The following is a 17872-nucleotide window of genomic DNA, read 5'->3' as shown; positions in this document are numbered from 1 at the left end:
TCATAGAATAAACTACTACTTATAGGAATATTTTAATTATAAAAATTTTATTTAACAAACTAGAATAGAAAAGCTGTCTTTTGTGCAGAGTAGAGAGGAAAAGAAAAATGGAGAAAAAAAGATGACACAGATGGAAAATTAATTTTAATATTTTATTTTGTAGGGGCTCTCCAGTTTTTTATTGTCTTGCTCAGATTTTCTTCTTTTTGCATCTCATCGCGGAAATTGAGCAGCTTATCTGAAAAAGAAAAATTACTTCATTCAGATATTAAAAAATGTGTTTTTTCAATAACACATCAACAGATGTCTCGAGCTCCATTTTTCTTTGGAGATTTCTTGTTATGTAAAAACTGTCAACAAAATTATTTTCACAAAGTCATTTATTTTTCAGTTGTATATTACTGATGTTGACCAGAAATGTACAACTAAAAGTTGTTACTTTCTCATTAATTATTCCATTTTTGCTTGATTTTTAAAAATAGGATCTTGAAAGTTCGATTTAATCTTTATAGTATCACTTGGTCATTATCATTTTTTTAACTGCAAAGATTGCAGTACATAGGTGGTCGACAGAGGAAAACCAATTGATATGCAAGAAGTGTAAGACGATAGAGACAGACAAGAACTAAAAGTATATTTGGATGACTAAGCTATTGAAATTGAGAAGTTTTTTTTACTTTGGTAATACCATGGGAACACAGGTGCTAGTGTGATTTTAAAAAAAAAAATCGTTCAGGGAATTTTTGCCATTACTAACCAGCAGAATGTTATCATTGTTAAAGAGTCTATCAGTCGTGTGTGCAGTGTGATAGTGTAGAGAGGTGAAACCTGGTCGGTGAGGGTTGAAGACATGCATTGCATGGATAGAAATGACATGGGAATGGTATAATGGAGGTGCAATGCAAGTTTTAAAAACAAGCATAGATCTGATGGCCTCAAAAGATTAAATCTGGACAATACAGGGAGATAAGAGTATGGCTATGATAAAAGAATGGATGAAAGTTTTTGGGTTAGCAGATGTAAAACAGTTGAGGTAGCAATTTCAGTTCATTGAAAGGCCGATGAAAACATGAGAGGAAGCGATAAGGATGGACTTGTAATTGTATTTTTGAGATGAGGTGTTTTCATTGATTGAGATTATCGGACTGACTTTCTTATCTTGGTTGTTATTGTCACAACGTTTCGGCCTTTTTGCTCTCCGGCCTTCGTCAGGTGTTTTGTATCGAACTGATGAACCGTTTGTTAGGAGTTTCGAACCCAACCCTTTATTATTATTACGGGGGTACCGTGTTCGGACTCCAGCTAGGCTTTGGGACATAGTTGCTGATTCTCTGTTTTGAATGTTACTTTTTCTCTGCCTTCGTTCAGGATTGAACTCAGCACCTTTGAGTAACTGTAAACTTTGATACAACATCTAGGACCACTCGGCCATATGTCACTAGGACAATTTTTAGTTGGTTTTTGTTAATGTTAAACCTATGTTGTTATTCAAGGTTTTCTCTCTCTATCAGAGGTGTCCAAATTGCATTCAACTCTATGCTTGGTTTGCTCAGTAGGTTATGTCCGAGCATGTGAGCTGTTGGATGGACTTGAAAGAAAGAAAGGGATAAAGACCTGATAGAGAGAAGTTACTCTTCAGAAGCCAATTTCTTTAAATAGTCCAACATATGTAAACCAGATGTTAAATATGATAAAGATATTTGATGAAATAGGAACATATTAGCAACTACTGTTCAAAGGGAACATAATAAATAGTCCCCTCCAATTTTGATAAGTTTAGTCTCCTTGTTTATGATTTCGGTACTTATGCAGTTTAGATTCCGTTTTTTTTTTTTTGTGAGTCTCACTCAACAACGCCCAGTGGATGACAAAAAGCGTCCTGGAAAATGCCCAGTGAGCTTATTCACTGAGAAACCGAGTGACCAAAATAGACACGAGCGAGCAGGCAACACCAAATTGGAAGAAAAAAAAATAAAAGAAAGGAAAGGGAAGTGCTTCAAACAAAAGTTTTTATTCTTGTGACAAGGAAGAAAAAGCAAATTGCTTTCCTTCAACCGGCAGAAAGTACTATCCCTAAGAAAATAGCCTATCCTCAGGAAACAAGTTACCAATATGCCTAAATGACAGCATGATACTTGTGGAACAAACTCGACTTGAACTTAGTATACCCAGGTTGCCAGTCTGTGTCGTTAACCACTTAGCCACTATCACCTCCCTACAGGGGTTGATATGTCAACTCTAATGCCTAGGACCCATTTGTGCATTTATAAATAAATATAACAAAGTAATAAAAGCATCCTGTTATAATCCTGTTAAAAACTGTCTTTCTTATTTGTTGTAATAACAAGAGAAGTAACTTTGCTCTGACAAGGAACCGATTTATTTCTCTTACATTTGATTTTAATAATTATCCAGACAAACAGTAAGACCTGGGCATATTGTGTTGCATACACATTGGTAGTAACGTATTTTAGAGTGAAGAAATAGTCTATAGGTGCAAGGTTTATTTGGGACAACAGAATCATATAGGAAAATAGATAACTGATTGGTTAACTTAACCTCATAACACGGTAGAGATTTGATGTTAAAGTCAGTTGCTGCCAAGATTTTAGTGAAGCTAGAACATCACGTAAGGTTCTGAGAAATGAGGGTGTTAAGGTTTGCTCCTTTTCGCCATCAAAGCTGATCCAATTGGAAGCGACTCCTAGTTAAGGAAATGAAGATTCATTTAAATGAATGAAATAAATTTTTAGTTAAAATCGTTGTGTCCACCTTCAAGAATACACCATCCTTCTAAGAAAAGTATCAAGAGAACATTTTTACCCCTTGACCTGTGAGATGAACAATACAGCAGAGTAATATACAACATATTTCGATATTCTGGTTGCACTTTTTGAATGGTCATTGATGAATATTTTTATATATAAATCAGGATAGGTAAAATTAAACTATAGTGCTACTAAACCTTATATCTATAATCCTTATTTCAATTTTAGTCAAAATTCATTGCATTATTTGAATTCTAGATCTTGTGTTCATATTATGCCCCTTTAAAATACTTTAAAGAAACTGAAAATTAGGAGATATTTATTAATTGATATCTAATACATGTTTAAATATCACAAAAAAAAAAAAAAAAAAAAAAATCAGAGGTATGTGAATTTTAACAAAGGGCTCCCATCCTCTCTTTACTGTTTAAAAACTAAATATAGCCCCCATTATAAGCCATATGTCTAGAAACTGTATTGCAAAATTCATAATGATCAGTTAATTAGTGTAGGAGTGAAATATAACCTTCGTGACCAACCTTTACATCTAGCAGCTGTGTTCCAGTATGAATAATTATTAATGTAGGAAAATTTTTTAGTCTATACAGAAAAATATACAAACATACACACATAACTTTATATATATATATGATGCAAACACTTACCATGAAAACATTGAACTTCATGCATGTGCTTTGTAAGAAGGCTATCCAGAGATTTTGTATATTCTGTAGAATAAAAGATAAAAATTTTATAAACCAAATCCTCAAAGACAATAAGTTGTGATAATTTATGTAAAGTATTCATTGTATTTTTTAACAATCATCCATGTTTTTTAAAATAATTTTTAATAAGTATACCTGTTTTTTTTTAATCATGTAATTAATGAACATGGCATAATCATGTTGACAAACTAGTTCCCGTTAGATCACTAAAATTAAACTATCAATGCACAAAAGTCTGTTTGTGACTCTAGCCAACAGCTCTTGCGGAACTGAGGCATAGACGCTACACTTGTCAGATTTGGGGCTGTGCTACTCAATCGCAGAATACTGCACAGTGACATGTGTGCATTCTTCTCATGCTGCAAAGATCGATGTTAAGTTCAACAAGGCATGCAGGATGATTACCAACAGACTGAAATCGATCAACATGGCATCTACCTACAGGATGTCTAGAATCACTTTGGCACAGATCCGTCAAGAGGCGATAGAGAAGGCAAAGCATAATGACCAGAGCAACAACAATCGCCATCCATTATTTGGACACTAAGAGGTCCAGCAACGACTACCATTTCGCAAGAACTTTACCACTGTCACAGGCTTTGGATGAAGAACACCAGCATCCTTTTGCCTATGTTGGTGGAATGAATCAGTGAAAACAACCATAATGAGGCTCTTCTGGCACTGAAAGTTTTGAACTCCTTCAGGAAGGAATTTGTAACACTCAACTGTGCCTGAGTGAAGGTTGCCAAAACATGAAACAACTTTTACAAGGACGTTCGGTGTCCCTGTGGCGTTGACATGCAGATTATCATATACATTCTCATAGACTGTCCCCTAAGCAAAGCATGCTGCAATGTGGCCCTGAAAAATGCCTCAGACACTGCCCAACGATGGATCTCGAGATGGGGCGAAATGCTATGATGATGGCCAAAGTTAAGTGACGTAGAGTCTGGCTAGTGCTAAAATAGGTAAGTATTTGGTAAGATTAGGTGCTGCATGTGTTCTGATGCCTATAAAGGGATGGACGTCACCAAGCTATTTTTAGCCCATGAAATAATGCTACATATTTTGATTAGAATTTCCAGATAATGCCAAGTGCTCTTGCTAGTCTTAACTATTAATATAAAGCATAATGTCAATGCTTCCAAAAGAATTTTAAACAATGACTTTAAAAGAAATTTACATGGGAATTAACATTTTCTGATGGCCAAAGTTTCAACAGTTTTACAAAAAACTGGTTAAAAGATTTGATGATTTTACCTTCTACATCATAATCCACCTCTTCTGTCATTTTCATTAATTTTCTGCTCTCTATCAAAAATTTCTGCGTGTGCTGAAAAATGAAGACAGAAGTAATCAAATCGTTGTTTGCATAAAGATTTCATACGTGTAGTTTTTCAAGGAATTCAATTTTAAAATCTTGAAAATTCATTATAGAAAAAACAAAATCATTTTTGATATTGAATTAAAAAAAACTTAAAAACTAATGCTATCATAAAATGATTCTTCCACAAGTTGAACATGTTACATTAGAAATGTTTTGTCATTTTTTTAAGCTGAAAACCAGTAGGTAGCATGAATTAATCTTCCCCTCTGTTTTTCTTATATTTATATACAATTGTAGAATATATATTTAAAAAGTATTTATAATTTCGATAAGTTTTTTTTTTTTTTTTTTTTAAATTTTCCTATTCAGTGATCTTATTGTGACATTGGAGAATAAATTAGATAAATTGATTGAATTTGAACTAAAATTAGAATAATTCTTGTTTTGCAATAAACATAGGACCATAATTGGACAAACACAAAACAAAACAAGATAAGCATGTGGGGTCTCCCCTCCACGAGTGAAAAATTTACTTTCACCATGACTAATGAGGGAGGGGTGGGGGGCAACCAGAGGTATCCCGGGATATCTGTTCTGGTAAAAATTTACTTGTACTATGACTAATGTTTGTGCAAAATTTCTAAAAGATCTAAGGCGTGGTTATTGAGAAAAGTACAAACAAATGAACGGATGAACAGAAGTGGATTACTAGGTTCAATCCCTCCGTTGTCAGGGGACCAAAAACCCAAAATAACATTTTTACACTGAGGATTCAAGTCAAAGGTACATCCTTTGAATAACCTACCCTTTATGATGTACATACCAGTCACATAACAAATATGCTATATTCCATATAATGACATAAATTGATTCAGTAGTTTTTATTTTTAAAGAAAATCAAATTTTATCATTTTTAGTGATTAATAATTTTTGATAGCCACTGTTTATAAATAAAGGGAGACAACTCAAAAGAACTACTGAGATCAAAACCAGCCTTATATCTAATATGTTTTACAAAAAAAACTACTTGATCAATTTACAGATTTTTGGAATATAACACATTTGTTCCATGACAAGTACAAATATTTTTCTGTATTTTTGTTTTTAAAATTAAGTGCAGTGCTGAATAAGCATCTAAAAATTTAATGAATGCATATTGATCTCTGTGACAAAAGTTAATTGGCCAGTTAATCTGTAGAAATGGGTTAAAGTTTTTTTTTTAATATCTGTTAAGTTTTATTTTCTCCATTCATATCTTTTTTAATATCTGTTAAGTTGTATTTTCACCATTCATATTTTATGCAATTTTAATTTTGAAAGCTTTTGGTGCCATAACTGTGGAAGAAGTGATCATAAACCTGGGGTGAGCAGTGGATATGATCCTGACTTGTCTCATCCTTGCTATAAAAGGGTCAGTCTTTACCTAACGTTTAATTTGAAAATTAAAGAAATGTCAAAATCATGGGTAACTAATGAGAATTAAACTCACAACCTATGAGAAACTGAACTGGTTATTGTACTGTAATAAACAAATTCACATTAATAAGAAAATTATCTGTATTCTCATTGGTTAGAAAGGAATTAACTGGAATTATTTAATGTCTGAAATCTGCAGTGTAGAAGAGAAAAGTGATTTGAGAGCTGCATTATTTTGACTAAGTTTTTTCTATCTTTAATAAGCTCACAGGTAAAACTTACATCATAAACATTCTTCTGGTCTTCTAAGACTTCTTCTTCCATTTCTTGTAAATGATTTATCACTTCATGCAATGTTAGAATCTCATCAGTTACTTCCTCCTGAAACAAACAGAAATATTAACAATATATGTATGGACAACATTTTTTTTTCTTCTTGAAAACATTAAATATTACAGATAACTTGTGTTTATATATATCTTTTTTATTCTTTCTAAATTCCCATGTTTCGGGCTGAAGCTAGCAGATGTATTTGCAGTGCACACACATGCACACATGGGAGAGAACTTGGATGCCTACTAGATATTATCCTCGAGTTTCTAAGGTCTCTCCATACTTGGTGTTTGTCAGGATAACGTAGCATGAGGATACTTTTCCCTAAAAACTAAACATTCACAATCACTAGGATCATGACAAGAGCATATTCTTTTCATTATTTTGACTCTCGAGTATATATCGGTTAATATCTTATATGTTTTTTAGATAGAGTGATGTGGTTCTCGATTGATAAACTGTGTCGGATATATACTAGAGAGTCAAAACAATGAAAAGCCTTATCAATTACATAGTAATATGTTAAGGCATAACAATTACATAGTAATTGTTAAGGCTATGATAAGAGAATATGATCTTGAGAATCTGGTACAATGGAGAAAGAGGTGGCTGGTTACTTTTAATGCATCTAAAACCAAGCTTCTGTCTTTACATCATTAACGTTCTGAGTCCCATCTGGCATCAATTGAAATGAACGACACTCATCATGGGGAGGCTCCATGTTTTGACAAGTTCCTGGGCTTGACCATTACTCCTGATCTGAAATGGAACACGTACATCAAATATGTTGCCAAGGTCACTGTGAAAATGGTGGGATCCTTCTATCGATCCAGTAGCTATCACACTGCTGATGCAATTCTTTACCTATATAAGAGCCAGGTACGTCCAAAGATGGAGTACTGTTGCCACATCTGGGCAGGAGCTGCTAGAAAGGACTTGTCCTGCCTTGATAGAGTTCAAAATAAACTTCGTAGCCTCGTAGGAGATGTCCTTTTCTCTTCCTTGCAACCTCTATCTCACAGAAGAGATGTTGCGAGTTTGTCTCTGATGTATCGTTATTTTCATGGAAAGTGTTCGACTGAGCTTCAATCCATGGTCCCCCCCTCGCCAAACTTTCACAAGAAACACTCGTCTAGCTGTACACACTATCAATAATTCCCCCCCACTCTTTATCTGTGCCTAAACCTAAATGTAGATTCCATGAACAAAGTTTCTTTTTTAGAACTGCACACCTGTGGAACTCTCTTCTCTTTTCCTGCTTTCTGACTGACTATAATATGGTCGTCTTCAAGTCCAACATAAAAAAGTTATTGACGAGCCGTTCCCCTAAGTAATCCAATTTACCAAATTTCCACTACTAACAATTACTACGAAATTGTCCCATTGACCACTGTACGCTTATTAACCTTTATTCTCAAGTGGCCTCTGGGCCTTGATAAGTGGTAACTCCTTTGTAAAAGAAAAAAAAAATATTTGTGTTCCAAATTAGATCTCCATATGACTAATCCAGTGGTTTTTATGAAGAATGGTGCATCTTCTCAATGTGATATTACCTCAAATAAGAGCTCGAAGCTGGATACTTCTCCAGATATGAAGAATTATTGTCCTGGAATCAGGTAAGACCAAGAGATCACGAGAAAGATATAACATATTTAAAAAGTCAATTGGGGAGAGGAAAATTATGTTCTGAACCTCTTTACTGTGTTTGAGAGGTAAAGGAGAACTTTACTAGAATATTCAAATATGTATGCATCTCATATAAAGATCAAGTGTTAGGCCCTGGGAGGAGGTCCTCTTAATTTCTGAAAACTTCGACTTAAGTAAAATTAAACACCTGTGAAGTGTGTTTTTTTAATATATATATATATATATATATATATATATATATGAGAGAAAGAGTTTGGATATATTCAACAATGTATGATGATTGGCAGTTTATCACCTTGCATATTTTAAACCATCTGGCACCCTTGTAGTTACTATCTGTAACTTCTTGTTGAATACTCTGACTGCCTACTCTAAACGCTCACTGACATGGTGTTAATAGGTCCTTAATTCCATTCTACTCATCTTTTAGTTATTAGTGATCTGGAGGAAAGATACTAACCCGCAAAGTCAAGCGTGGCTTTGTGGATTGGGTTCATATCTTCCAACTAGCAGTATATAAATTAATATTTCTTTTAATATAATATATATATATAATTTATCTGGTTGATCGGGAAAAAAACAAAAACATTTTCTTTACTTTTTGAAGACATTTACGTGCCCTATTCCATTGCAAGACGTTAGATATGAGGTTGGTTTATTGTGGAGAAATCCAACTCCCTCCAAAACAAAAAAAAAAAAAAAAAGAAAAAAAAGAAAAAAAAAGAAAAAAAAAGAAAAAAAAAGAAAAAGAAAAAAAAAAAGAAAAAAAGAAAAAGAAAAGAAAAAAAGAGAAAAAAAAAAAGAAAAAAAAAAAAAGAAAAAAAAAAAAGAAAAAAAAGGGAACACTGCGAATGAGTGCAACATTTTCTATGATTGGACCCATTAGCATTTTGGCAATAAGCCAATTCCTTATGAAATGCTTATTTAAAATGAAATGTATGTAGTGTGTGTGTGTGTGTGTATAATAAATATGCTAATTGCAGATAGGTGTAAACGTTGTAACGCTGAGATAAAATTATGTTTGTTGAAATTCCATTTATGAACCTTTTTTGTACATATACCTGCATGACTGCCTAGAGGACTTTTAAAAAATATTTCTGGGAACTTTTCATTCAGAAATAATTAGCTAAATTATAAGCTAATAAATTATGGAGATTTATTTATTTATTTTTTTTATTACATTTTCACCCCAAACAAGACACATTGCCACTTTGGTGTAGGGAGCTACTATCAGGTTCAGCAACTACTGGGGCACTATGTAGGGATTTGGCAGCAAGATGTCGGTTCACGTTGCACTTGAACTTCTGCATGTCAGTACAGTTAGGGAAGCAGGATCCTGGAATGGAATTCCAGAGTCTAGCGGTTCTGGGGAAGAAACTACTGGAGTAGAAAGATCTTTTACATATAGGGATCTCTACTGTGTGGGGGTGGGATTTAGCTGCCTGTTGGGTTTGTCGAGGGTGTCTGCGTCGTGGGGGCACAAGTGTCTGCAGTTCGTCAAAGCATTCACCATTAAAATACTTGTAGAACAAGTAGAGGGATGCAACGTTTCGTCGATGGGACAGAGGCTGAAGCTTAGATGCCAGTTCAGGGCCTATCAGATTGGCGACTCTTTTTTTAACCTTGTCTAGGAGCGAGAGACTAGTAGCAGACACACTAGCCCAGATGTGACAAACATACTCCATACATGGGCGAATGGTGGCCTTATAGAGATACAGGATACTTTCAGGTGTCAGTAGTTTTCTAGCACGGTAGAGAGAGCCTACCTTTTTCGCAGCGGCCCTGGCAATGTTTTCAATATAATTGTTCCAGCTCATGTTTCCTGTGAACGTTAGGCCAAGCAGTTTGAAAGATGTACTCTCAGACAGGGAGTCACTGGCCATTGCTATTGGTGGCAGAGAAGGTTTCTTGTAGTTATTGAAGGAAACCAGTTTAGTCTTGGCAGCATTGAATGTGACCATCCATTTATGTCCCCATTCCACTACAGATTGGAGGTCATCCTCTAGTGTTTTTGCCATTTCTTTAGATATGTGTTCATTTGTTTTCCTGTCATGCCTCTTATAGAGTGTAGTGTCATCAGCACATATACCCATCTCAGAGGCAGTTTTGTCGGGGAGGTCATTAATAAATATCAGGAACAATAAAGGTCCAAGAATAGACCCCTGAGGCACTCCCGCATTTATATCACACTGTTTAGATGTTCGACCGTCGAGGACAACCTGGATTTTTCTCTTATCTAAGAAGGATTTAATTATGCTAAGTATTCTACCAGTGATACCGTATGATTTAATTTTCCTGAGGAGACCCTAGTGCCATACCCTGTCAAAAGCCTAAGATATATCTAGAGCTACGGCTCTGCCCTCCCCCGCTTTGTCTAGTGGATGGTATATACGTTCAGAGATTACAGTGAGGATGTCAGCTGTGGAACGGGCTTGTCTAAATCCATCTTGTTTGTCAGTCAGAAGTTTAGCATCTGTAAGGTGCCGGACTAGAGCATGGTTAATTATGGTCTCAAATATTTTGGCGAAAAGTGGGAGGAGGCTAATGGGGCAATAATTTGATGGGTCAGTTCTTTCGCCAGAATTCTTGAATATTGGTACCACAGAAGCAGTTTTCCAACAGCCCGGAAAGCATGATTCATTAAGGCATTTGTTGTAGAGTTTGGAGAGAACTGGAGCTACTTCGGCTGAGCACTTTTTTAATAGCACAGCTGGGATGAGATCAGGTTCACATGATTTTTTATGATACCATGTGCCTGAGCAGGGGTGATTTTTAGATCGTCTAGCGGTGGCGTCTGTCCGCAAAGGAAAGTCAGGCAGGGGGTGGTTGGAAGGGTACAGTGTGGAGTTCGAGGCAAACCGGCTGGCAAGCATATTAGCTTTGTCAGTTGCTGAGCAAACAACCTCGTGATTGTTGGTTAGCGGGGGAATTGTTGATTGCCCATTATTTACTACACTGTTGTAGATTTTCCAGAAGTCAAGATTTCCTAATTTTTGTGCTTTGATGCGTTTTTTAGTGGTTTCAGTAAATTTTCTCTTGGCTGTCGCCTATTTCTTTCTTAACGTTATTTCTAGCTTCTATGTACTTCTGTTTGTTTGAACTGGACTTCTGTCGGTTAAATCTGCGGTTAACTATTTTTAGAAATAAAGTCATTAAATGTTTTATATTATATATTAATATTATATAATTTTATATTATATTTACTAATAATAAAAATGTTGATAAAAAATTAAAATTTGATAAAATCGGAATGTTTTTTTGTTTCATTAAATTTCAAAATAAATATTCTCGTAAACTTCTAAAAAATGTCAGCAATTGAAATATTAAACCAATCTTTTTTTGGGTTTAAAATATTCCAAACTTTACACAAGCAATATCACATAAAAAAAAGGTTAGTAAACATACATTTGAGGTTTGTATTAGAGCTAAATCACTGTTTTGTGGTGACATGGTTCCAATGTGTGCTGCAGGAGGTTGTACTGCTTCTAGCATCTTGCTTCCATCAGATGGTCCTCCTGGACCAAGTTCTTTAACTCTGAAAAATAAGTTGTTTTTTTAAAGTTTATTTTAGATCATAAAACAGAGTGAAATATGAATTTTGCTTGTTGAAATAAGCTAAGCCATCTCATATTCATTAAAAAAAAAAAAAAAAAAAGAAAATGTTCAATAGCGTATGGTGATTGTTGATTAAACCAAGGTCGCTAAGTTAAAAAATCAATTGTTCAAAATTCAAATTATGTTGTACCATTGAGTAAAACTGCACAATTTTAATTAAATACATTTTAAAAAGTCATGTGATATATTTGGCACACACACAGACACCCTTATCTACATTTGATAAGAATCAAACTCCAAACAATAATTGTTACAGAAATACTCTCACCTGTCAGCATAGCGCAAAGTATTGAGTGTGTGTTCGCAGCAACTCATGCCAGGAGATATCATTGCAATCTGAGGGGGAAAAAAATAGTTTCAACATTTCAAACTATAAAATTAGAAAGAAACCAAGGCAAAAGTTAAACATAATTTACTTTGATTATAGAATTATATATTCATGTTTCATAATTAGGGCTTTGATAACAACATAGTTTTCATTGTTTTGACTCTTGAGTATATATCTGTTAATATCTTATGTTTTTATATAGATGGATGTGGTTCTCTGTTAATTAAGTGCATCTGTGTCGGATAGATACCCGAGTCAAAAGAATGAAAAGAATATTCTGTTGTCACAGCCCTAATAATAACAATACTAATAGATGTATTCATGTCCAACCTGTGGAACATATAAACCATGAATTTGTTATTAAAAGTAATATTACTGCTAAATGCAAATTCTGGCTGCTTGATACAATTTAGTTGACATTTCATACAGATCAGTCAATTAAAGTTGAAAATCTACTAATTAGCAGACAATTCCCATCTGTAATTGCAGAGAATTTGTCATTATGACTGTGTGCACGGCAAAGCTTTTCTAGAGTAAAAATTTTGGTTTGCATATGCTCCAACAGGTGTTTCCTTAAATTATATTAGGTTGGTGTAAAAATAATTTTTTTTTTTACATATATATATATATATATCTGATAAAAAGTGACAAAATTTTTGCACTAAACTAATATATATATATATATATATATATATGGCTGACGAAAGCCTAACATTATTTACCATTAACTGGTCCCTCTTATGTTAGGCTTGAAACCAATGGTACCAATGTTTTTCTGACCTTCTGTACAATTTTGAATAAATATATATATATAAGTGAAATTGTGTTGTGCATTTCCCTACTAAACTACTCTGTCAATTTTCAGTCTACAGACTAGATTTGACAAAATCTTTTTAATCGGTTTTCGGACAGAAATTCGGCTGTCAAGGAGTCAAAGTTCAACGATTTGACATTTGAAAACTCTACCAAACTCTTCCACCAATTTTGGGTCTAAACACTTGAAATTTTAAATGTAGGTTACTTGGACATGGATCAAACTTTTTAATTTGATTTGAGCCAAAACAATAAATGTTAAGGGGTCAAAGGTAAAAAAAATTTGACTTCTGTGGTCTCTACCAAATTACTCAGCCAATTTTTGGTCTAAACATTTGAAATTTTACATAAAGTGTATTCAGATATAGGGTAAGCTTTTTAATCAGTTTTTGGCTGAAAATTTGACTGCCAAGAGTTCAAAATTGAAAGAGTTGATCTTTGCAGACTCTACCAAACTCTTCCGCCAATTTTGGGTCTGAACACTTGAAATTTTGGATGTAGGTTACCTGGACGGGAGTCATACTTTTTAATGTGTATATACATATGCACATTAAAGTTATAAACAGTACATAGGGTCCGAGCAAAACCGATCTGAACTGCTAGTATATATGTATATATATATATATTATTGGCAGTACTCATGTCACCCTGCACTAACAATTCCCAAAAAGATGAAACACTAGTTTGTAGGTATTTAAGAATTATTGTAATAATAATGTCAGCCCCTTTAAGAACTTGGTTCTTATTGTTTAGTACTTTAAAGTTGAAACGAAAGTCGGTCACTTAAGTTTGCATGCGCAGATCATGTTATAATTAGATCACTCTGGACAGATGTTACATTTAAAAATAAATGTTTAAATTTCAACAATATTTCTCGCGGTTGAGGTTGGCCGGGAGGTTAGTTCCTTGCTAATGGAGTCAGAAACGGCTTTGTGACCGGGTTTAAATCTCCAGACCAGCAGTAATCATATCACCCTGCATTGATGATTCCCAAAAGGATGCAACACTAGTGTCTGTAGGTATTTAAAAATTATAAATAATAATAATAATAATATAAAGTTAAAACCAAGCTAAAATGTCAGCAAAAACCTGCTAATTTCAAATCTGCGTTTAGTTTTGCTTGATCAACCCATTTTAATAAATGTGTGGATATAGGTGGACACGCCAAGGCTTTATTTGAATAACCAATAATACCATTTTTTGTGGTATTTGCTCAGAAGTAGGTATTTTGCCTTCCACTGAACATAGAAATTTACAGGGAAATACGAATTCACATAAGTTAGCATGTATACTCCGGTTAGGGAAGATGAGATACAGCACCTAATATTTCCAAAAGGTCACAAATCTTGTATTCACTAGACCTAATGTTTCTTAACTTCAGTAATATAACAGTAACCAGTGTGTGAACATGATTATGTCTTATTGTGATTTATGTACACACAAGTACTTTGTGTGTATGTAAATATAAAAAGTTAGGTATGTTTGTCTGCACAGGATTCACTATTCAACTAACTAATGAATTGTGAATTTTGGAACACAACTGCTAAGCATAAGGGTGGGTAATGTGAGTTATATTTAGTTTTAGCAGTTTACGCAATGGAGGAAAAAAAAGGGGGGGGGGTTAAATCCCTTGTGAATATTCACATACCTCCAATTTTTGTGAAATTTTAACCTCCCCAAATTTCAGTTTATTTGGAGTATTTAAAAAATATTTTAAGGAGGTTAGGGGCACAAACTCCTGTTTGAAAATTTATGCATTTCAGACTAGCATTAAATTTGATCCATAGTTATTACTATTATTACTCAAATATTATACCAAATAAATTCTATCCAGTGTTTTAACAAGATTTAGGAATCAAAATATGTTTGCAATTGTGTAGCCACTAAAAACAATAAGTTTATATTCTCATATACTTTGTTTTTCTAGACATTTTATTGAAGACATTTTCAAGTTTGCAATTCTAATTATTTCTTCTAAAATTTATGGAAGATGATTTCATAAGATTATTTTGCGTAAGGGATGTGGAATTAGAGAAAATTTAGGTGCTTCTGCAGTATGAGATTTCAAGCAAGTGCATTTCAGGTAAAACCCCTATTATGTACTATATCATATTAAATTAATATAAATTTCAGAAATTCCGAAAAATGAAACAGAAGATGTGATAGAGTTATTTAGAAAAAAAATTTAAAAAAATCAGATACTAGCAGTCTGACATTTTATATTTTCAAATGGCAAATTTTCATGGAAAACAAATGGCAAATTTTCATGGAAAACAAATGGCAAATTTTCATGGAAAACAAATGATAGATTTTAGTTATCTCCCCTGGATTTTAAGAACTCTTTCACATTAAAACAATGAAACTATAATTTTACAACTTATTTTTACTTTTAATTATTTATCTAGGAGATCATTTTTCATAATTTTTGGAATTTATATTAATTTTAACATAAATATGTAACAGTGTTTTTATCTGAAATGTATTTCTTTGAAATTTCATTATACTGCATAAGCACCTAACTTAATTAGTTTTAGAGTCTGAGTGTTTAAAAGTTCCAAAGTTTTAATAGAGCATTTGAGCTACGAATTCTAAATCATTAAGTGATTGCAATATTATTAAACATTCGTGATTGATAAGCTGGCAATGAAATGATGAAAACAGAATAAGTTGCAAATTATTTTATAAACTTTCAATAATAAACAAGATAAAAAAAAAAGAAGCCCCCCCCCCCCTCCTCCCATTTCTACTAACCATGCAAGTTTTCGATTTGTCACCAGTGAAGGAATCTCTTAAAACGTGTGTTAACTTGCTGGCTCTGAAGGGAAGATGTGCACCTTTACGGCCAAGCGCACGGATGCATTCCTGTAAATAAAACAAATAAAAATATGACAAAAGTATAAAAAAAAAGATTAAAAAAAAAACAAGTAAAATAAGATAAGATTTTTATGCTACAGTTTTCAAAAGTTTCAATCTTATAATTGATGCATTTTTATTATTGGAATTCTTTTGAAATGAGTATTATTTATACATTCATTTGCAAACTATTATCCTCATCTTCTAGTTGTTGTTTCACGACATTTCAGCCAACTATTCTTCTGGCCTTTCTCAAGTGGTAAACCGCAATGGAATAGGAATGCGAGTCTTAACTGTATCCCCAGTAATTACTGTCTTCTACAGTTGTTGTCTCACCACGTTTTGGCCAATTTGTTGGAAATTTTCTGTTTCTATGTCTATCCTTGTAGCCATGTCACTAATAAGGGTGTTGGAGGTAAACGTCTTAACTGGGCTGACATTATCCGCCTGATAGTTAGGGACTCAAAACTTGAATTAATCACTAAGGAGTCTGTCCCATCAGCTGGTGCAAAGTACTGGGGCTGCTGTATTGCCATTTGGTGAATGGATTCTGGACCATGTAACTTCTGGTGAGGCGTCTCGATGCCATATAAGCTGGTAATTGTTACGGTTTTACCCTATGTGTTACAAAAAAAAAAAAATTTTTTTTTAAATAAATACATACATATATCTATATATTTCTTTGTTTCTTTTTCTCTCTTACTTTCCCTCTCTGCTCTGAGCAAGTCTGTTGACCTATTCCACAAATCACAAAACTCCATCATAAAGTTTCCAGAAAAAATACATGATTAAACTCAGATCTTCAACTTCCAACGTAGACCCCCCCCCACTACCATGTCTCCTTCACCAACTTCAGGGGTCTACGTTCCAACTTTCCAGAGGTTGAAACCCAATTACAGGAGACTAAACCAGACCCATTATTCCTAAGCAAAACTGTCATTGGACCAACTATTTCCCTAGATGAGCTTGTAATTAAAGGATACTCTAACTTACCATCCAAATTTGACCCCCAATATCGCTATGGGCATGGAATATGTGCCTACATTAAAGATGGCTTTCCATGTGGTAGGGATATCTCCAGAGAAGATCCGGAATTACCCATTATGTGCTTCCGGGTTACACTTGCTCACACTACTGCATTTATAGCTGCCCTCTATCGCCCCATCAACGGAGTTACTATCTTTAAGAGCATATCTGAGAAAATCGACCACATCCTGTCCGCTCATCCTTTGGCTAACATTCATGTCTGTGGAGACTTCAATGTTCACAGTGTGGAATAGTTCGCCCACTCAAACAAGAAAGATGATGAAGGGAGGTTCTGTCACGATTGCTTATGACCTCACTCAGACTGTTTGCGAACACACCCGTGTGCTTGACTCTGATGGTCAGTATACAAGTTTCCTAGACCTTTTTCTCACAACTTGCCCCGAGCTACGTTCATCTTCCGTTCTGTCTCCACTGGGATCTTCTGACCACTCTGTTATATCAGTTAAAATAAAAACAAAATGTAATAAGTCCTCAGACATACCTCTCCATTATACAGTATATTGATACTCTATGGCTGACTGAGATAGATTTGAAATGAATGTACAGAAGCTAACTGTAAGGATGTGTCCTCTATATTATCAGACCTGACTGAATGCTTAATTGTAGGTATAGACCGTTTCATACCCTCAAAAAAATTTTAACAAAACCCTAACAGCCAACCGTGGTTCTCTCTGTGCTGCTACTACCGTGCACAGAAATCACTTTTTCCATTGCTTCCAACATAACAGATGTACTGAGACTAAAGCTGCTTTCAGGACTGCCAGCAACTATTGTAAAAGAGAAATGAAGAACGCGAGAGAGTTGTATGCTCAGTCCGTCAAGTCAAAGTGGCTGAGCAGCAGCTTGGTTCCCACCAGTTTTGGCAAATAGCACATAGGATCCTAGACAGAAGCGTGTGTTCTATCCCAACTATCATCAATGACCTGAGGTAATCTCGTCAGCATCAGACAAAGCCAAACTCTTTGCCAAGAACTTTGCAGCTAATTCTATCTTATGCGAC

The 17872-nt window shown here is 34.3% G+C and overlaps 1 protein-coding gene across 12 annotated transcripts in view; it reads right to left on the bottom strand.

Moving 5' to 3' along the window:
* Positions 1-133: 133 nt before the first annotated feature.
* The window catches only part of LOC145279808 (kinesin-like protein KIF2A), a 148206-nt gene continuing 130467 nt past the window's right edge, over positions 134-17872 (bottom strand). For all 12 annotated transcript variants that reach the window (XM_080131172.1, XM_080131162.1, XM_080131163.1 and 9 more), the window contains 7 exons: positions 15724-15834; positions 12100-12167; positions 11622-11751; positions 6519-6617; positions 4754-4826; positions 3434-3496; positions 134-238 (listed from right to left, as the gene is read on the bottom strand). In XM_080131172.1, coding sequence (XP_079987298.1) covers positions 153-238; positions 3434-3496; positions 4754-4826; positions 6519-6617; positions 11622-11751; positions 12100-12167; positions 15724-15834 — 630 coding nt within the window. In that variant the 3' untranslated portion in view covers positions 134-152. The remainder of the gene's footprint in view (positions 239-3433; positions 3497-4753; positions 4827-6518; positions 6618-11621; positions 11752-12099; positions 12168-15723; positions 15835-17872) is intronic.

The sequence above is a fragment of the Euprymna scolopes genome, chromosome 7 (genome assembly GCF_053919585.1).
Source record: "Euprymna scolopes isolate OS-2025 chromosome 7, ASM5391958v1, whole genome shotgun sequence".
NCBI classification, from domain to species: Eukaryota; Metazoa; Mollusca; class Cephalopoda; order Sepiida; family Sepiolidae; genus Euprymna; species Euprymna scolopes.
The sequence above is the reverse complement of the archived record's forward strand: the minus strand, read 5'-3'. Positions and strand labels throughout refer to the sequence as shown.